This window comes from Podarcis gaigeae, assembly GCF_964106915.1.
Source record: "Podarcis gaigeae genome assembly, chromosome: 7".
In the NCBI taxonomy this organism is placed as follows: domain Eukaryota; kingdom Metazoa; phylum Chordata; class Lepidosauria; order Squamata; family Lacertidae; genus Podarcis; species Podarcis gaigeae.
The window spans coordinates 63,795,801-63,817,308 of record NC_139683.1 but is presented as its reverse complement, the minus strand read 5'-3'; the positions used below and the strand labels follow the sequence as shown (position 1 = coordinate 63,817,308).

Below are 21,508 nucleotides of genomic sequence, written 5' to 3'. Positions count from 1 at the left end.
CCAGAATTATGTGTTAAGACATGAAAAAGGTTTCATTCTTTAATTCACTTAGCAGCATCTTTGGAAAAGAATTCACTGTATTCAAACACACTTCAAACTGTTGTCTCCTAATAATAAGAAAATAACATTATACTCACAAACCAAGAAAAAAATGAAGGTTTCTATTTTTTAATCAACTTTAATATGTCATTTGTAAACCTACTTTGCTGCAGTGACAATGACAATCATACTTGGCATATTTAATTGTTTGTCCTTTAGTAACTAAATGGGTTCCACTCAGTTTTTGAAAATCCTGAAAATGGAAGGAAAAATATTACAGTTCAGATTTTCCTTCAATTTTAAGTCACTAAAGGTAATATCCAACTATGCTGCATGCAGAGTAGACCCAGTGAAATTAATGGAGTAACTTAACACTGGTTATTTCAGTGGGTATACTCTGAGAAGGCCTAACAGTGCAATCGTCCAAGCTTACTCAAAAGAGAGAGCCCCACTGTTTTCAATGGAACTTACTCCCAGGAAAATTACACAGGATTACAGATTTAACGTTATATCTCTCTCTGTTTATATAATTTTGATATGTAATGCTGAAAATTGCAACATGAGATTACAGATAATGATCCAAAGGAACTTAAAGTGCTTTGTTTTGTCTTATGCCGTTAGCAGAATTAAGTATGTTTTTGACTCTTCTGTGGAAATCAGTGAAAGATAAGTGCTTAACTTTGGACGGTGTCCAATATAATACAACCACACATAATATGCTATATTTTCTTAAAACATCTGAATAAAAATGATAATTCTTTATTTAAACATTTGCAGTCTGCCTTACACTAAAGCAAAGTAGTTTATGACAGTGCTGTTTGGGGAACAGATGGCATTAAAAACCTTAGTTGGCCTGATAAGGGACCAGCATTACCCTTTCAGGAGCAAAATTTGGACTCCAGTTGCTGATCCTTATTTAGGGCAATATATCTTGACTTACCCCCTGAATCCACATTTTTGGGAAAAATGAAGACCACCCTTGCCTGTGGAAACATAAAGAAAGTGCTCACTTAATGCTTCCCCACTTGAAAATGTAACTTCTGGCCATGTAAGTTTGGGGAGTGAGACAGCAGAGAGTAAAGTTACTGCCCAAGATTGAATCAATACCCACAAGTACACAGGGCTAACAGCACTGAGGACTAGACTAGATGTTACAGGCAAATGAAGGCAATATAATCTCAAATATTCTTTTTCTTAACAGGAAACAGCAAGTGCAGAAGGTTCAGTCCCCCTTGCTCTATTTCCCTAGTCCGATTGTCCTCCTGGCAGCATCTTTTCCTGTTTAAAACGGCTGTCATGGTACTGCTATGTGCAAGTATATGGCCATTATGGGTTTAATAGGCAACTTCAGGCAACATAATCGTAGGTGCATTTTTCATGAAATACATATGCACAGTAACAGTAACGGTCTCGGTCCAGTATATATATACCTGAAGGAGCGTCGCCTCCTCCATCATTCTGCCTGGACACTGAGGTCCAGCGCCAAGGGTCTTCTTGGCTACGGGAAGCCAAGTTACAGGGAACCAGGCAGAGGGCCTTCTGGGTGGTGGCACCCACCCTGTGGAACACCCTCCCACCAGATGTCAAAGAGAAAAACAACTACCAGACTTTTAGAAGACATCTGAAGGCAGCCCTGTCTAGGGAAGCTTTTAATGTTTAACAGAGTATTGTATTTTAATATTTTGTTGGAAGCCACCCAGAGTGGCTGGGGAAACCCAGCCAGATGGGCGGGATATAAATAATAAATGTATGATGATGATGATGATGATAACAACAGAACAAATGCAGGCATATTATCCACCTGATAGTTGAAGCCTGAAATTTATGTGATGGTACTGGGACTCAACATGTTGGAAGGTATGTGTAACTGTCCCAATACCCTCGTGAGCAAAAATTATGAGAATTCCTTTTTTTTTGTGCTCTGGAGGGCCCCCCAATATTAGCAGATGGGAGCTATAATTAGGTGGTGGCCACATTTTATTATTTTATAAGAAGCACTTCAAGATTATGTTTACCTGTCTATGCAAGTTGTATGTAAAGGAAGACATTCGTAAGTTTGATAATAATGTGAGCACTTTCAGAACCCTCCTCTTCTTGAACGTGAAATATATATGAAGTTTACCTCAGCTTTCTGGTATTCATTTTGAACTTCTTAATTAAATCTTCCAAATCCTGGTTTCTTTTCTCTAAACTGCCAGTAAGAGACAATTTAACCAATTGGTACATTTGTTTCAGTTATATGCAGTATGTTCTCATAGAATTTATCAAGATATAGGCTGTTACTGCAATGACGACTTGCAAACTGCTATTCCAGTCTGAAACACATTTACTTGGAAATAAGTCCAATTGATGTCAATGCAGTTTGCGTCCAAGAAAAATAAAAAAATGTTTTGAGACTCGGGATACAAATACACTTTTTAAAAAGCAGGCAGCTAAAGTTCTTGGTTTGTAGATAGATTTGCAATTTCACTTTTTCAATCCAAAAAGAATTTCTTCATATGTGTCTGAAATAGTAATGGAATTGTCATAATTTTGATTTCTTACCCGCCCTTTCCTAAGGGCTGAAAGCAACATCACATTTAAAAAATGATCACCCAGCAAACCCCAATAGAAAATATAAACTACTGCACTAAATGTGTGAAAACTCCAAATGCGTGCCTTGAAAGCCCGTCTACAGAAGAAGGTGTTGCAACACTTCCTGAAAGTCCTTTAGGTTCAAGTTTCAAAGATTCGCCAAGAGAAGTGAATTTGGGACAGTCATAAGATCACCTCTACATGCCTTCGCTGTTTCGATTTAATGCTGTGGATTGTACATGTATAAAGTTCACTTCCCACCCCCCAAGACTCTTAATTTGCCTGTGACCATTCACAAAATACTTGACTTTGCCAAGTCTGGGTAGGAAGAAATGTGGGTTAAACCACAGAGCCTAGGACTTGCTAATCAGAAGGTCGGCGGTTTGAATCCCCACGACGGGGTGAGCTCCCGTTGTTCGGTCCCTGCTCCTGCCAACCTAGCAGTTCGAAAGCACATCCAGTGCAAGTAGATAAATTCGAAACCACGTCAAAGTGCAGCGGGAAGGTAAACGGCATTTCCGTGCACTGCTCTGGTTCGCCAGAAGTGGCTTAGTCATGCTGGCCACATGACCCGGAAGCTGTACGCTGGCTCCCTCGGCCAATAAGGCGAGATGAGCGCTGCAACCCCAGAGTCGGCCACGACTGGACCTAATGGTCAGGAGTCCCTTTACCTTTATACTTTACCCTTTATACTGAAATTAACGAATAACTCCCATTTACTATTTATTTATTTATTTATCAGTCAGCATTTGTATGTCTTCATATAACATAAACTTCTCTGGCAGTTTAACAAATAAATAAATATGGAAGCCACGTAAAGGCAAAATAAGGCACAAAGCCACAAAATCAAAAGCAGCATAAAGAAAACAGAAATAAAATCACATCCTCAAAGTTAAAACACAGATTAAAAAACTGAGAGGCTCTTTCTCTGTCTTCTCTGGTTTTTCCTCTGTCATAAAGCACCCTTAGTGTGGGGCACTTTTGTGTGAGAGAAGGAACAGGGCAAGGATCTTTTTGTCACACAAAAGCACTTGAGGATGACGTGAAGTGTGACCCAGGACAATGCGGCTAAGGGAAAGTCCTGAGGGACAATTATTCTGTCCGTTATTTTTCTTCCTGTCACTCAATCCCAAAATCAATCCCTGGCCATTGCTAATGTGACTGCAGACAGAGGGGCCTGGAGAGCGACCTTTGGCCCTCAGGCCTGAGGTTTCCAACCCTCCAATATGGGGAAATGGCCTGCTTAATGCTGCTTCTTCCATTTTGTTTTCCCCTGAAACTAGCCAACACTTGTTTTCATCCCTGTGGGATTTCAGACCCCCCATTTGAGAGGTTAATAAAATTCCAAAACAGTGGCAGAATTAAAAAAGGGGTGGGGAGAAAGGAAGTGTTGATCTATCTGTGACTCTACTTTGGTGAAAAACACCCCCTTCTTACTGAGGCTTCCTTACACATGGATGGTGTGCCATGCATCATTTGCCACTGAAAATAGCGGTGTGGTCAGGTGTGAACCTGGAACAAACTAAGCCCTGAGATCGCATCTTTAGGCTGCTTTCACACCAAAACAGCCCAAGTTAATTTGCAACCCCAGAGAACATTGAGCTGAACACACTTTCTCCTCAAGAAGCAGAGCAGCTATTTGATTTAGCTAGAGAGCAGTGACTCCACACATCTCTCTAGTGGCCGCCAAAACTGTATCTAATGGGTGCAGCCATGTGCTTTAATATCAGCCCAGCATTTGGTTAAAGAGTTCCTAATCTGAAGTGGCTCTATGAAATACTGCAGTGCTAAAACACCTGATTACAAAATTTCATTTAGGTTTCACTCAGTTTTCCAAGTGCAGGAATTGTCTCTTACTATGTGTTTCTGGAACATATACAACAGAAAAGAATCCAGAAGCAGTGCTATACCTACTCAGATATTTCTGAATTGGCTTGTTCAAGCCTTTTGTCAGCGCATTCAATAATTTCCTCATATGATGTCACCTTTTAAAATAAAATCAGAAAATGATTTAGCATAGTACAAAAGAGAAAACAGCCAGTGAAATCTCAGTTAAAGCATAATATTATCACATCTTTGATTGTATATGATATTTTATTAATTGTGATCTGCCTTGAGTACACTTGAAAATCCTGCCTTTTTGCAACATTATAGCAATACATAAATATCAGCATTATGACTGATCTATGGAACATCATCCACATGAACACTGCATACAGAAATCCATTTTTTAAAATCACTGCATATAATCCCAGTGAATCCACTGGGGTAATTAAATGTGTTAAATGGGCTGGAGGTGGATCTTACTGGTATGTTTACACTATCACTCTGCACTATGACAAGGGTGGCACACATCTGATCCTGCAAGTGAACTGCAACTCTCCAAAAAGAGATTTTTACAGCTTGCATCTTTCCATTCTTTTGGTAATGAAAACAAGTTCTTTCCTTTTAAGTCATTTGCAACATTTTATTCTTTATTTTACTGCCAATAGATGGAGAGTTGCTTGCTCTTACTTCTGAAAACTCTGTGAGTAAAATCTTTGCCAAGTTAAGTGTCTGTGATTTATTCTAGCCTAAGCCCTTTTTGTGGGGAATGTTTGTTCAAAGGTGGATGAAGCCTAGGTGTAAATCTAACCAAGTTTCTTGGAGCTTTGTTTCAGGGATGTCAATAGCTCAGTAAAGAGCTTCCAGACACATCTGGCCATGGTTGGGAGCAGAATGCTGGACAAGATAAACCTGCAACTGATCTAGCAATGAGTACAACTCCAGATTACAGTTAGTATGTTTTGAAAGTGAATTGAGTTTTTCAACCTTGTCAGAGTAACATCAGCTCATGCTCATACCTTGCATGTCAAGCTGCCCAAGTCCTTCTGAAGCTCGACAATTTCTCCAGTGAGCTTCTTGCATACTTCTTCCTTGGATGCCAGATTACCTTCCAGTGCTTTAATCTTTCCAAAGAAAGAATGTCTCATTAAAATTAATGGATATAACTAGGCCAGGCTGACTCATTTTAATGGGTCTAGTCTGAGTAAAAGGTCATTGAATACCACCCATTATTTTTGTATTCTCCAAAGTGCCTAGCACATTACTAGGGCTAGTCATGTTCAGCCATAGATTAAGCCTGTCAACACCAACTATTTTTCCTGGGATACATCCTGGGAGCAGCTGATACAATCAACACATCATCCCAGGAGTGTGCCCATTTTTTCCCCTTGGGAAATGAATGCTTCTTCAATGACGTAATGGACTAAGGCAGGAAAGACAATTGCCCCATACAAATATGTGCTTATAGGGCAATTTGTTTCATCCAGAAACTATTTTGTGTGGAAGTGCCTCTAGAAGTGCACCCAGGAGCTATTCAAAGCAAGATTCTCTTGGCTCTTTGCTTACAGAATCATAGAACTGTAGAGTTGAAAGGGACCCTGAGGATCATCTAGTCCAATCTCCTGCAATGCAGGAATATACAGCTGTCCCACATGGGGATTGAACCCATGACCGTGGTGTTATCAGCTTCACACTCTAACCAACGGAACTATCCATTATGAGGGCTAATTCCTTTGGTGCTGTTTTGGGCTAAAACTGATCCCTTTGGACAACCATGAGGCAGCAACCATCAGGCATGTAACAGAATCGGGAACAGAATTCCCACAGATTTCTGAAAACCTTCCAAGGATTTAAGTCTTGCCAACGAGAACAGGAATCCTGGTTTTCTGGAAATGGAAGCATTTCATGGAAATGATTCCTGAACCCTCTTTCTCTCATATCTACTCACCTCAGCTTGGAGCTCATCAGTTTGCTTGTGGTATTCACTCAGTTTTGTTCTCAGAAGATCAGGCAGGTCTCCGCCATTTTCTGATTCCTCTTTGCCAGCTTCTGTAGCCTGTGAATAAATATGCATTCAGAACAAGGCGTTAGCCTTTTAACAGCGTAACCCTAGTATGTTTACTTGGACGTAAGTCCTGCTTACTTCCATTTGGCCCATATGTGTTACTTTTCTTAGCAATAGCAGGCCTTTATTATGTAGACATAGCAAGTCTATTATGTAGACTGTAGACATAGCAAGTGAGTATATAGGACTGCAGCCATATTAATGGAACTTATTGTTTTAAATTAATGCTCCACAATACACGAAATCCAATTCTCCTTCTGATTTTCTTTTAATTTCTGTTCTTTTTCATAATACTGAACTCACCTCAGTATCAGGGTCTTCAGACGCTTTCTCATTAATTATCAACTCCCTCATGGCTGCTATGTTTTCCTTGTGTTTCCTCAACTAAATATTTATAGTGATGAATTATAGGCAAGAGAGGGAAAGGGAAAATTGAACATATTTCATTCAGTTGTGTTTTGCTTCTCCCCAGACTTTCTTATATGCTATACATATATCCCAAAGCAAAACTGACATATTCAAGAAGTGGTAAATTTTATTCATGTTAAATCACTATCCATCTTGCAATGGCACATTAATTGATCCCAGCAGACTGCTCCTGTACTTGTGGCAGGGCATGTAGTTCAGTTTATCGCTTATTTTGTAAGAAATATGGGGATTGATGGTTGAAATGTGTTGTTTTTGTCCGTATGACAGAATGCGTAGGATCCTTATGAAGTTCACCTGCCATTGCACAGCATTCTCATGAACAAGACTCAGACGTACAGACCAACCTCCCATCGAGAATAGCTGTATGTGCCCTGAATTCATAAGTGGTACTTTATGGATTTACCGTATATATTCTCTATCGTATGCAGACCACAGAGCTTTTCCTCAGAACATAACTATCAATCTCAGAGTGGCTCCAAGGAGCACACCACAGCCGTCGCTGCCATTGCTACAGTGGCAGCAGCAGCAGGTGATTTATTCCTCGGAAGCTGAATCTGCTGCCCTGGTGGATCCTGCTGCCTGAGGTGGTTGCCTCACATTACCTCATGAATGGGCCGGCCCTGCAGAGGGGGCATCTGGTGAAGGGCCTCGAGTGATGGACACAGGGTCCGGATATATTCAAGTTAGGAGAAGCATACAGTTAGATATCAGGGTCCTGAGCCATATAGAGCTTTGCAGGTTAAAAATAACACTTTGCTCCTGTCAGTAGTCTTGCCGCTATATTCTGCCCCAGCTGTAGTTTCCAAGCTGTCTTATGGTTTTATTATTAGATTTATATACCCTTCATCAAAAGATCTCAGGGCGGTTCACAAAGCAAAAATACAAAGTCTCACAACACAGCACGTTTAGAAGATAATTAGCTATTTTGACATGAGAGTTAAGGACGACAGGAGTGTTCTTACATATGCAAACACAAAAGCAGGGTGTAACTGGGAGGGAAAACAAGCAGTGCCCCTACCTCTTTCTCCAAGCTTTTCTTTTTAAATAACAGGCGCTGCATTTTCCCCCTCACTTCAATAACAGTTTCACTTTCTGTGGAACATTCAGCAATTGCCTGATTATCTGTGTCCTATCAAACAACAGTGACATAAAACAAACATTGTTTAAACTCCAAATGGACACCAATTAGTTTCCTAAGAATTAATGCATCACTTGTAATAAAGTGAATTTCTAAACATGATGGTTGTAGAGCAGCAATTCCCTGATTGTGTGCTGGAGAGGAAGCCATTGGACTGTGAGAAAACGGTTTGCATGTTTCAAGAAATAAGTCAATCCAAATAATTCAAGTTTGACCCCACAGGAAGCTGTTCTGCACACAAATCGCTCCCCTGGTCTTGCCTTCTTCCTGGTAGGAGACATGGCTAGATGCTCATGCAGAAACAGACAAAATGGACTCTTTTGAGTAAAGTGATTCTTACTTATAGACAAACTAAAGGGATGCCCATATGAACCCGCTCCTGCATTTACTGGAGACATGAAGGAGTAGTGGGAATGCAACTACCGGCCACATCGCTCCCAAATCATTGAGCATTTACATTAACCAGAAGCAGGACATACAAGTGTACACCTGTATGCATGTTCAACTGACCAGCTGTCTTGGACAATCATGGCTCAAAATTGCACAGAGAAGCCCGACACAATTGGTCCTGCACAGGGTCCCTTTTTCGTAATGCAGAAGACACAGCTGCTGGAGAGGCATGGCCAGCAGACATGTTAATTTCAGGGGAGGATAGCCAGTGAGGGCCTTCCTTGTAGTCCCCTGAAGGATTTCGTAGTGACACCCCTTTAAAAAAAGAAGCCCTTTTGTGGGCAAGGATGAAGCGCAGTTCACAGTCTGAATCAGAGTTGAAGTGTGCCTCAGCTATCAGAAGTTTAGGTAATAGGTAAAAAAAACACAGGGGAAACCTTGTAAACATCACTGAAGACAGCAGGGAAATAAAAGGGTGAGATTCAGAGAAAAGGAGACACATTTCAGCCATTGGTTTCAATAGAAGTTTTATTGAGTAGTGAATTTGCTCTGTAGCAAACGTTCTTAGGATGGCTAACACACAAAACCAAGGCAAGACTGGGTAGCCATTTCCATCAGGGAGAAGCAGCGAGCGGCCTTGTCTTTAGAAGGAAGGCGGTCGTTCTTTCCCCACTGCTTTTCAGAGTTGCTCACTCATCAGTTGTTTGTTTCCTTAGCATACTTCCAGATGTACTTGACCTGGCAATCCACATGTGGATTATGGTGATCCCCATTCTGACGACTGGCAATCCAAACCAACTAGCAAGATATACACAACGGACACACCAACCATTATACATGACCAGCAATGGCAACAGGTGAGAGTGCACCTCTTTGTAGAAGTACTTCTTCTCTCACTTCCTGTTCAGTTCTACCAGTGCAAGGGGAGGCGACTCTCTAGAAGCACTCCCGAGGAGTTACATAAATCCACATAACCCGATGGAAAAGCACTTCCTATTTTCCACTGGTTCCTACGTGAGACTGAAGAATGTAGCCACATGTGAATCAGGGTGTATAATTCCTTGGAAGGAATCAGATTCATTGACTGCTGAGGCATGGGTGGTCTACCATGTAAGGAACACTATTTCCTATAGAGAAATGCTACTGAACATTACAACACGGTACAGCATGGCACTCTTCTTATCCAAGTATCTCCAACAGAACTCAAGAGCTGTTACTCAGTTTGCTTCGAGCTGTGATTCCATTCTTTTCAGAGCTGGGAAAAAATCTTACTCAGCTGGTTTAGAACAGGGACTTGATGTTTTCTGAAGTTTTTTTATAAAACGGTGGCAAAATGTCAGGATGCACCCTGCTATTTGAATATGTCACCAAAGACGCTAATAAGCAACTGATGCTCTGCATTAAATACTTCCCCTTGTTTAGTCCTGTGGGAAATGTGAATTGTAAAGACTTTCCCATACACTTGACTTCGATGCTCATGGAAATTTAATGTAATTTTAACGCAAGCTATTGATTTGTGTACTATATAACTTTGCTTTTACCGTTGCAGGCAAAATATAAAAGCACACCCATGCCCAGTCCACACGAGATTACGCTACACATTTGAAGAAAGTACCATACACTGCACTAACAAAGATATCTTGTCATGATTGCCTGAACCAGCCCTTTGCCTGCAAAGGTATTTTCATAATAATGAGAGATGGAACCTTGGCATTTACAAAGCACAAAAAGTTAGTGGGTAGTAAACAAAAAGGATGGGGAAACTCGCAAGTACACATGCAGACATTTAATTAAAACTTAAGTGTATACCTTGCTAGTTATTTGTTCAAAGTGCACCACTAGCCACACAGAGAGCAGGAGGACATAACCAGGTGTTTTCTATGTGATCCATAGGTGTCCAACTTTTTAAAACTGGGAGGCACATTTAAAAGTACCACAATCACTGCGTACACAAGGACTCAAGGAAGAGCACACAATAAAATACAAATGTGGTCAGTACTGTTTCTGTCTGATGTACTGGTGTGAACAAAATCATGGTTGGTTTGGGCAGGCTACCCTTGCAGGCCACTGCTCAGTTTCCCACCCTCTCTGAACCCCTGCAACAAAACAAAACAACAAAAACAACCAAAAACCCAGACAGAGAATGCTGCATTTGTGTCATGTCTGATAGTTAATGATTTAGGAGCCAGAGAAGTGCTGCTTCCTAAATAGTAACATCCATGTGATCTGCCTGCATAATGGTGACGGAAGAAAAGCTGAAGGGAAGGGAAATATAATAAAGACTGATTTGTTTTACTGGCAGAGTTGAAAGATCCTTTATTTCAATCTTGTTGGAAATATACAGTACAGTGTATACTGGGTGACGGGCCGTTCTGGATGGACCATAGAATTCATGTTTTAGGTGCTATCAATGTGGCTATTGAAAAGGGCTGTGGTATTTTGCATTACCTGGCAGGTAAGTAATCCTTCTGCAAGAGCCAGAAGACTGCAGATTTTTGACAAGAGGTGAGATGCTCTCTGGACATAAGGAGAATTGAAATGGTCTTCTTCACTGTGGAGATCTCTGATGGACAAAGCTGAATGCATCGACTTCATGTTCTGTTTTGACAGAGGATGCAGTGAGGTACATTAGATTATAATAAAAGAAATAAGAAAACAGGTTGAACATAGAATATCAGCACTGTAAACCTATTAAAAAGCATTATGGAAGCAAAATATATTATGGGGTTTTGATTGCCTACAGTAGGCTTCCTCAACCTCAGCCCTCCAGATGTTTTGAGAGTACAATTCCCATCATCCCTGACCACTGGTCCTGCTAGCTAGGGATCTTGGGAGTTGTAGGCCAAAAACATCTGGAGGGCTAAGGTTGAGGAAGCCTGCCTTACAGCTATGGATGGGGGGACGGGGACTTAAGCTTAAAACTTGAGTTTCCTCCTACCCTAAGTTCAATATTTTATTTAAAACAAACACCAGAACAAGAAAAATATATATAAAGATCTCTGCAACAAGTATTTTTAACATAACAAGCTACTCCAAAATCATTGCCATCTTTTGTCCAACTGCCACTTACTGTTCATAATTGTATGAACATTTCCAAAAGTATGTTTTGCTTAAAAGTAAACATTCCAGGAGCTTAAAAACACATACCAGTTTAAATGCATGTTTGTGATTTTTTAAAAGAGAAAATAGGCTAATATGTCATCCTTCTTCCCTTTTTTTTTTTTTTTTGGCTTTCTTTTAAAATGGAATGCACTTCTTACTACTTCCATTTGGAAAAGGGTGCAATTTTGACAGAAACTGAAGGCTGAAAGCACCCACACATGTACTCAGACAAGAATTCAAAATAGTAATGATAAAGCTCATGGGTGTTGCCCTTAATGGTATAAAACTGAGCATACCAAAAGAAACCTTCCCAGAATGTGCATGCTCCACTCAATTATTTCTTCTTTCTTTCTCAACTCTTCCCTCTTTAACCCAAGTTCATATCTGAGAATCTGGATCATTTGGGAATGCAGCTGCTCCTAATATGAAGAGAGTGCGAGAACATCAGCTTAGGTTATTTGAATATCCCTGAAAATAAACACTCATAATTTATCAATCTTCACATTCAGAGTTACTGTTAGGAACCAAACTAGATGTGACCTGGGGGGAAAAACCTCTTCAATACAGAGGAGAATCAAAGCAGGTTTGTGTTGTACCTGAATTTTCCCTATGGCCAACATCCTTCTATAATGTTTACTCACAACTAAGTCCCATTCTGTAAAGGTTCCTTTCCAACGTTATTTATACATTTCCTGTTTTCTAGCCCCATTGCCTTTTGTTGGTGACACTCAGGGAATTAAGTTATAAATAGTCTCTTGACTACTCTAATGTTAGTTTCTGATCCTGGAGTGGGGAAGGCTTTAATTCCCCTGCACTGGAATAATGAGAGGAAATCACTAATTAACCTTTCTCTTGTGACACTGTGGCCATTCAGACATGTTAAAGGGGGCGATTCATTACTGACCTCGGCAATTAACAGGAAGCAATTAAGTACAACAAACAGATACAAAACTGTTAACTTAAGGTACAAGAACTCTGAAGAATTTTTTTTTAGTATGCTTTGACCAATTGCCCACATTAACGCTGCAATTGCATTTGATTTAAAAACCCAAAAGATCAGATCTGGGAAGGAAAACCAAGGACAGTGCGGAAAACACTGGCCTGCAATCATAGCTGGATAATAATAGCAACATTAATTGGATCTCTGTGAGTGAACAAAGGATGATAATTCCATAGGAAAGGGCTGGTGTGGAAGCATCTGTAATTTTGAGCTAAGAGCAAATCAAGACCATCAATGTAGCCTTACTAGACTTTACCGATGGTAGGGTGAGCGTTGCTCCCAGAACAGGGAGGAAGGAGTCAAATGACACCGAGGTTGATTCAGAGAAAGAGTTTATTCTGCTCTCCGGATAGCAGAAGGCACTTGCGTGGCCAGTTCACAGCACGTCCAAAGAAATGAGATATTTCATGCAGTATATATATATCCTCCAGGCACCCTCTACCCCCCTTCCCCAGGAATTCAACCATGTCAGCTTATACACGTAAGTTGACATCCATGACCATAAACAGATATTCCTGTTCCAGTACTCTTGACCATAAAAGGTTGTTCCTGTTCCTATACTCTTATCTTGGGGCAGGAGGTCACCAACAAGGTCTGTGCGTCTTTGTGGTCAGGATGCTCCACGGAACTGGCAAGGTCATCCATTGCCGTCACGGACTGATAAAGGAGAGGACTTTGAGGACTTGTTTATACAGCTGGCTTTCTGTTTATACATTGATTCAAGAGCTCAAGCTAATGCATTTTAGAAATGCTCCCTTGGAGGAGGAAAATGAGGATTTTGGGTCCCGTTTCAGACTGACTGCACAGAAACCCATTCCTTCCCCCTTCATCAACATTTTAGAATACCTACTTCTCATATTAGCAGTGTACTTCCACTAACCCTGATCCTGTAACAGGAACAGGATGGAGCAGGGAACCTTGCCACAGGGAATGGAGTGAGAAAGAGAAAGCCTGTTTGCTCCTTTAAAAGTATGTGCAAACCTTTAAACACACACACACACACACACACACACACACACACACACACACACACACAAACTATGTGCTACTCAAGAATTTTGAGATAGCCATGTATACCTTCAGTGTTTGTGGCTCTCTAATTTGTCTGCACTGCTCTTTCCACCTGGCAGACTCCATCTGCAAGAAGCCATTCTCCTCTCTGTTCTTTGCCATCTCCTCCTGCAGCCTGTTCATCTCTGTTCTGAATGCACAGATCTGCTGTTGCATTTTCTCCATCTCGGCCCTCTCCTTCTCAAATTCCGCCTGCAGGAGTTTAATCTGAGCAAGCAGCGTATTGTATCTGCAGCCCAGCCCTTCCCTTTCCGCCAGCCTCTCGTCCTTCTGCCTCTGCAGTTCTGTCTCCAAGGACAAGGAACGCTTCTGAGCATCCTCGCTTTCTCCCCTCAGTTTGTGCAGAGCCGACGTGGTGCTGCTGGCTTCACGCTCCATTTTTTGTACGACGCGATTCAGTTCTTGTATCTCTTGCTCTTTCTTGAGGAGAGTGCAGTCCAGCTCCTTACACTGAGCCATATATTTGACCTTCTCTTCTACTTCTGCCTGGTGCTTTTCTTGAAGAACTCTGTAGTCTGCACTGAGCTTTTCCAACTGCAGCACCAGAGCTTTCTTCTCAGACTCAAAGTCCTGGAGATCATCCTTAGTCTTTCCTGAAGCTCCCATCCTGCACTTTGGGCATCCCTCTGCCTCTTCCTTCTTCCCTGTGACTTTGCCCATTGCTTCCATGAGATCAGCAGTGTTCTCCTTCAGCTTCCTGATGGTGTCAATAAAGTCATGCTTCATGAAAAAGTCCACCTCCTGCTCTTTAAACCTTTTCGCCAAAGAAACATCACAACGATAAAGGTCCATTACTTGGATCTGTTGCCTCTTTTGGCCTTGCTCTACTGCCTGGATGATTTTGTTCAAATCCGTATCTCCTTCCTCAAGAAGGAGTTTCTCAATTTCTTTGGTCTTCTCGGAAAATATACTGCCATACTGAAGACCCAAGATATGGGGCAGGTGCTTCTGCTGGTCCAGTTCTAAGTCCTTCATGACCTTGCTGAAGTCCATATCGCCTTCTTGAAGCAGCAACTGCTTTGGACTAAATTCCGGTTTGTTCCAGAGTTTGTCTGAAGCTCCATAAGGACTCAAGCAGCAGCTCTTTGTTGAATGGGATGGGGAAAGAGCTTTGTCGCCTCTGTCCCCTTGTGTAACTTCTTCTGCCATGAAGGAGGACTTCTCTGAATGGAGAGGTGAAGGCTCAGTGTTATGTTCTCCGTCGGACACATTTTCAACCTGTATTAAAACAGATCACGTGATAAGCAAAGATTTAAGTCAAAACGTCATGGGTGAAAAGTAATTTCTATGAGATCTGCTTTCTATAACAAGCGGACTGACATACTTTAAACTGTTGTAGATGCTACTTAGTTTCGTCTACCAAGGTATGCAAGCTGGGCAATTGTACAGATTTTTTGTGGTGGACATGATCTAAAGTCCACCAACAGATTCATACTTAATTTCTTGGCAGTGCCTTAGTACTAAAAGGTGCTTCACACATGTTTTACATATCATAATTTAGACCTAGGATGGGGAATGTTTCTCCCCCTGGGTGATTGCTGCCTTGACTTACAAAAACATGAAGGTGTTTTGCAGGGTCAGTCTATGAATCCATTTAGCGCAGTATTATCTACTCTGACTGTCAATGGCTCATCAAGGTTTCAAACGTAGTTATTTCTGAGCCCTGCTTCCTGACATCCTTTTGCAGGGGAGATTTTAAGTGGGATCGAAACTGAGACTTTCTGAATGCAAATCATGCCCTCCCCTATTAAACTACGGCCACAACCCAATCATGTGTACAGTGGTACCTCGGGTTAAGAACTTAATTCGTTCCAGAGGTCCGTTCTTAACCTGAAACAGTTCTTAACTTGAAGCACCACTTTAGCTAATGGGGCCTCCCGCTGCTGCACAATTTCTGTTCTCATCCTGAAGCAAAGTTCTTAACCCAAGGTACTATTTCTGGGTTAGCGGAGTCTGTAACCTGAAGCGTCTGTAACCTGAAGCGTCTGTAACCTGAGGTACCACTGTACATGACTCCACCGAAAGCCATAATATTTGATGTGATCATCTGTGAGGTCACATCAGCTATTGCTCACTAGTACTTCCAAGTCATCAAGTGATGAACGTCAATATAGAACCAATTCTCATTTAAATTAGATCTGTTTTTTTTTTTTAACTGATGAAGCTAATTGATGCATTATGATAGTACTGCCACCTCTCATGGTTGCTTTTTCTATGATCAATTCTACAATATTTATTACGCTATAAATTTAAAAATCTTACATTTTCTGGTAGAAGTATGCTATCGTCCACTTTCTCTTCGCTGATACAACACGCTATATTGCTCTTGAGACGTTCTTTTAAATGTCTATTTGACTGCACCAGAGTGCGAATGTAATCTAGGTTTTCATCCACAGCATTTGGCAAAACCGTGAGCTCAGAGTCCTGGAAATCTTTCGTTGATTCGTTGTGGTGCCCAGTCTCCATCTGTCAACAAGAGGGATTCAAAGCTGGTTCATTGTATCGGAATGAAAATATACTACTACAACCATATCTTTGCCAGACACAAAGCTCCAAGTCAAAAAATTTACAGTCCAACCTCGGTTTTAAAACGTCTTGGCTGCCGAACAATTCGGAAGCTGAACGCTGAAAACCCAGAAGTGAATGCTTCTGTTTTCAAATGTACCTCGGAAGTCAAACGGCTTCCGCAGCACATTTTTTCATTTTCCCCATTCCCTTTGCCGGCAGCCCTTTGATTTTTGAACGTTTCAGAAGTTGAATGGACTTCCGGAATGGATTTCGTTCGAAAACCGAGGTTCCACTGTATGTACATCCCGTATTTCTCATTATAAAAGATCATAGAAAGAGTACAGAGCTTGTACATCCTGGAAAGGGGTGAAATCTGACAGCATTCTTTGAAAAGGGTAATTAGGGTGTCTACTTTTTTGGACTTAAGAATTGAGACCACTATCCTTCCCATCTACAGCACAGCTAAAGGAAGGCATACCATATTTCCGTCATCTGATGCTTTTTCAATCGCATTTGAGCCATTCCATTGGACAATTAAGTCTTCATTAGCCGCACACACATCTGTCTTCAATAAAGAACCTGTGGGTTGTGTGAGAAAACTTGACACAATGGGCGATTCCTTAACAATGCAGTCCAATAAGGACTCTCCCATGATAGGCACATCTGATGTTTCCACCAGTAACTCCTCCGCTTGCATGGCATTTTCGGCTGTGACTTCCTGTGAATCTTCTGGATCAGATTCTTCCCCCGTTCTGTACCATTCCTCCGGCCAACCCTGCATCCTGCACTGTTGCTCTGATTCTCCTTGGTCCAATAATCCCTCGTTGGATTCCTTCCACTCAGTGATAAAGGAGGAATCTTTCATTATAGGGCAAGTTCTTAGCGTCCTCAATGGCGACATTTGTTTCTCTGAAGCATCTTCAAAATCTGCACGATTACAACAAAAAATACCGTCAAATTCACTGAGAGAACAGGTGGTACTTTTCAGGTGTGCAGGATTAAAGGTGGTTCTCCTGCTCTCTGTAAGGCAGGTTCTAAAGTGAGACAGCAGTTTGAAATTCTCAATCCAGTGATTTAATCCAATATTGCCTCTCATCTTTTTGGGGGACCGCATTTGTGATTTTTATTTTTATTTTTTTTAAAAGAATAGTGCTAGGTTGAGCAATGTGGACTAGTAACAAACTACTGAGGCTTTGCAGTGCTAGTGCCTCTTTAATTAGAAGCTTTTTCACAGCTTGTACAATAGTAAGTGATTCCTTTCCAGGAAAGGAGGCAGCATTACTGAATTGACCTTAATTGGCCTTTAATTGCTCTATTTGCTTTCCCTGCTGAAGAAGGATAATTATTGGTTTTCTCTTTGGAGCCAAAACAATTGCTTTTTGCTTTTTTAAATTCAACTTTTTATGAGCTAAACTGATGGGCAATTTAGAGACTACACTGGAAGACTTCTAAAATATAGGACACTTGTCAGGGAACTGCCATCGGAGCCAGGAGTGGAGGGAAGGCTCTCCAGCGATGCCGGAGAAGGGCCCAGCAGGGAGAGAGGGAACTCATCTACTGGGGAAGAAAATCAGCGTGACACCAGGAAGAAAGGGGAGCAGGGGAGGGCTTCGGAGAGATGTCGCCAGGACTCTTCCACAGAAACTAGCGGGGAGAGCACAGGTCCTCCGCTGCCCACGCCCACCCTGCGCAGAAGACTTCCGCGCAGGGAGGCTAGGCGGAGACTTGGCGTCAAAGAACTTTTATGCTGGAAGAAGTTCAGGAAATGCCCACTGACGGATTCTGCCAGTGACTGACACAGCCGCGGAGTAAGGGCTGTGCAGCCAGGGAAAGGTTTAACCAGGCAACTTTGCCAAGAGTAGAGGCAACTTACACACGAGCAACCCCAATTCCCATTACAACACTATAGTAGGATCTTGGTTGTGAGGAGATATATTGCCAAGTAAGACGGTGGTATTATTTGGGTTGCCAACAGCAATCTTACATGAGATGCTCGAGCTGCTCTTGCCAACAGGAGGACTATCTTAACAGAGCAATGCTTTGCAATCATTTTTGAGACAGTACAGTTCAGCACTGTGGTACATATCAGGAATTTTTACATGATCAAGCCTTACCTCTTGTATTAGACATGCTAATAATCACTGTCATGTATAAGAGAATATTTCCATAACCAAAGTGCTCATGTACCTGCTGCGTCATGTGAAAGAAGGGATCAGGCTAGTCATTCAAGAGTTCAAGCACCTATTGCTTCGTTTGATATAGTTAAGAAGAGGCACATACCATATGTGAAATCTTCAAACATCAGCTCAGAATGATGGTCTTCTTTGTAGAGTGTGCAGTCAAGTCCACTTTTCCTCATTGAATCCTGCACTTCATTCTGGAATAATTATTTTTTTAAGAGTCGTTAATAACCTTTGCAACTGACACCAGGTTTAGGACATCAGGACCTCAACAGCAGTAAAATGAGCTGCCCTTGAAAACTGTTCAGAATCTTCCAACTAGTTCATAATGCACTGACCAGATTGTTTTTTTAAAAAAAAATTATTAAATTATACACACGCATACACACTTACATAAAATAGCATAATGCATACATAATAAATATATATACTAAAGAAACAACGGCAGAAGTTGAGAGTAAAGAGGATGTGAAGAGTCACTGAGAGGAAAAACAGTGGCACTTTTGAACAATGGCAGAGGTTTGGGTGGAGTGAGCAGGGGTGTGACACTGAGGGAAGTGTGGAAGCTTGAAACAGAGTTTGAGTACAGAAGAAAGAAGATGCCGTGCTGCATTATCCTTTTGATGTCAGCTTCTGAGTTGTACTCGTCTCTGCTATTTCTACTGGTTAAAAGTTATTTGTTTTTCAAACCAAACCAAACCCAGCGTTCCATCCCTGCTTTACTCAAACCTCTGTTGTTGTTTAAAACCACCATTTTCATCTCAGTGAACCTTCACCAGGGGCGAACGAAGGCGTCGTGACACCCAGGTGGGGCGTCGCTACGTACGACGCATGCGCCGTACGTAGCGACGCTGCATATGCGCTGTACATAGCAGTTTGCCGACGGCAGCACTCCAGCACCGTACAGACGGTGCCAGGATCCTCTGTAGCAGGAGGGTTCCCACCGCTGTCCGTACAGCACTCAAGTGGCGATGGCAAACCGCTATGTACAGCACATGTACGGCGTTGCTATGTACAGCGCATGTGTGTGACACCACATATGCGCTGTACATAACGGTTTGCCGCCAGTGCTGGGATCCTCTGCTCGCAGCTGCAGTCACGAACGGAGGGTCCTCCACATGCGACGGCTGCTTGCGCCACTGCGAGCCCCCGCGGGGTGCCTTCCTGTCACCCCCACAGACATGGCACCCAGGGCGCACCGCCCCCCATTGCAACGCCACTGGCCTTCACCCCGCTTTACTCAAACTTGGGACCTACTCAGTTGGTTTTCGTACGTGTGCCACCCCCGTCTCCTCTCCTCATAGACTTCTAGCATATCAACAGCAATAATGGTGGCTACAGCCCAAACAACTACATTCCTAAGCTGCCAAGAGAGGGTACAAGCGATGATTCAAAGAGCACATACTTGGGAGATCTCTGAAGCTGTGCTGCAGCTTTCTAGGTCCAAATAAATGTTGCTGGTGGAAACAGGGTTTACTACTTCACTCATGATAGTTAAAGGCTCCCAGGTGCAAAAAGAAATCCTCCTCTGATGTGCCGATTCCTAAAGAAACATAAGATTATTTTCAGTACCCTTAGACATGGCTAAAGCATCATACGCAACCTAAAACCTATGCATGTCTACTAAGGCATAAAACAAAGCAAAGGCAATTTTACGATTGCACAACCGGTTCATTCGCACTGGGCTGCGCCACCACAACAATGGAGGACAGACTGAAGTAATCAGAAATCAACCAAAGGAAAGGTTTAAAAAGGAGTGGGACTGTTTTAAAGAGTACCTGGAAAAACATTGTTCTCAAACAAAATCTTTGATGTATTTAGACTAAAGTTTGCAAAGTAAATAACAGATAGATAGCATATATTATGTAAGAGAAGTGAAATAAGGAAAACAACACAGACACGAAATGTGCAGTTCAGAGAAAAATGTGCAGGTCCAAAAGCATGCCTACATAGTTCAACATTCAAGCCATGGAATAGTTATGTTATCTGACAAGAAAATAAACACCAATTACAATGATTCCTCTTATGCGAAGCTTGAATTTAGCAGGGCATTAGTGCTGGCAGTGTAGAAATGTTCTGAAAATAAATCTCTTTTCTATCTCTTATGCCTGCAGAGTTTCTGACAAGAGGAGTGATAGATTTCCGCTATATTTTGCCACCACAAGGATTCTATTACTTTTCTTACTATTTATTTTTTATTTATCATTGAGCGCAGGGTGTGTGCGTGGAATCTAGCCTTTCCATAACTTTCCCTCTCCCTTTTAGTCGTCTTATCGAGGGAGGTTTAAATGCCAAATTGCTCACAGTTTTCCGGATCCATGGAGATCGCCCCAAGTTTCGCCCGAGAGGAGGCTGCAACTTGCTTCCTCGATGCCCCGATCTCCTCTGAAGGGGCTGTTGACAGTTTCTTGTTCGTGAAAGCGCACGTGGCCAAAGGCGCGCCAACGTCACAAAGAATCTTAAGCCCCCGCAGCCGCTCCATTTGCAAAGAGGAGAGGAGAGCGCGCAGTTTTAAGAATAAACACGGCATTTCTCTCGCCGGGCATAATGTATGCAAGCGCAACTCGATCCTACATGGAAGTCCTCAAGTTAGGCTCCCCCCCCCCCATGTGTAAAGTGTGCAAACGGACCTACTGAACTCCGAGAAAACGTGGAACGGAACAAGCTGTCAGTTGCGGAAAAATAACGAAGGATGGGATCCCTTGCCAGTCCCTGCGCTCAGACGAGCCGCCTAGGATCGACACAGGGCTTTGGGTGCCGATAAAGGATAGAGACCGACCATATAGTGGAATAATAAGAACAAGCGAGCCTGCCGGATCAGGCCAATGGCGCATCTAAGTCTCACAGTGGCCAACCGGATGCCTGCGGCAAACGTGCAAGCAGTGCGCCACCAGTCTAAGGTTGTTGTCGTTGTTGATTTGCAATCCCAACTCCACTTACCAGGGAGTAAGCCCCACTGAATTCGCCCTGGCTGACGGATTCCAAGCAGACACGTGCAGAAAAATTCTTGAGTTCAGAAAAGAAATTAAAAGATTCAACCCGGAGCCGGACTGGGTCTGATCAGAGTGCGCATCTTCCTAACTCCGGATGCGTTTAATGCATCGAAGTGCATCTCGCACAAATGGTTCAGGGGCCGGGGGCGCAATGCTATGCGATGCGCGCGTCCGCCCGGCTCTGCATCCACCCTT

General features: G+C 42.3%; 1 protein-coding gene across 4 annotated transcripts; it reads right to left on the bottom strand.

Annotated features, from left to right (window-relative positions):
- Positions 1–158: 158 nt before the first annotated feature.
- On the bottom strand, positions 159–21,398 carry CAGE1 (cancer antigen 1). 4 transcript variants are annotated; one of them, XM_083747168.1, is made up of 16 exons: positions 21,261–21,398; positions 19,726–19,863; positions 18,421–18,517; positions 16,619–17,067; positions 15,895–16,098; positions 13,639–14,850; positions 11,858–11,980; positions 10,908–11,057; positions 7,950–8,060; positions 6,806–6,886; positions 6,386–6,493; positions 5,457–5,561; positions 4,528–4,598; positions 2,162–2,230; positions 980–1,022; positions 159–292 (listed from the first exon to the last, which is right to left on the bottom strand). In XM_083747168.1, the coding sequence occupies exons 2-16, from the start codon at positions 19,807–19,809 to the stop codon at positions 179–181; spliced, it is 3,021 nt and encodes a 1,006-aa protein (XP_083603294.1). In that variant the 5' UTR covers positions 19,810–19,863; positions 21,261–21,398; the 3' UTR covers positions 159–178. The 4 variants fall into 4 exon arrangements, with proteins under 4 accessions (XP_083603294.1, XP_083603293.1, XP_083603295.1 ...); XM_083747167.1 differs by lacking the exon at positions 21,261–21,398 and adding an exon at positions 20,625–20,747; XM_083747169.1 differs by lacking the exon at positions 21,261–21,398 and adding an exon at positions 20,625–20,731 and having other exon boundaries at positions 18,421–18,560; positions 19,701–19,863.
- Between the last annotated feature and the right edge of the window lie 110 nt (positions 21,399–21,508).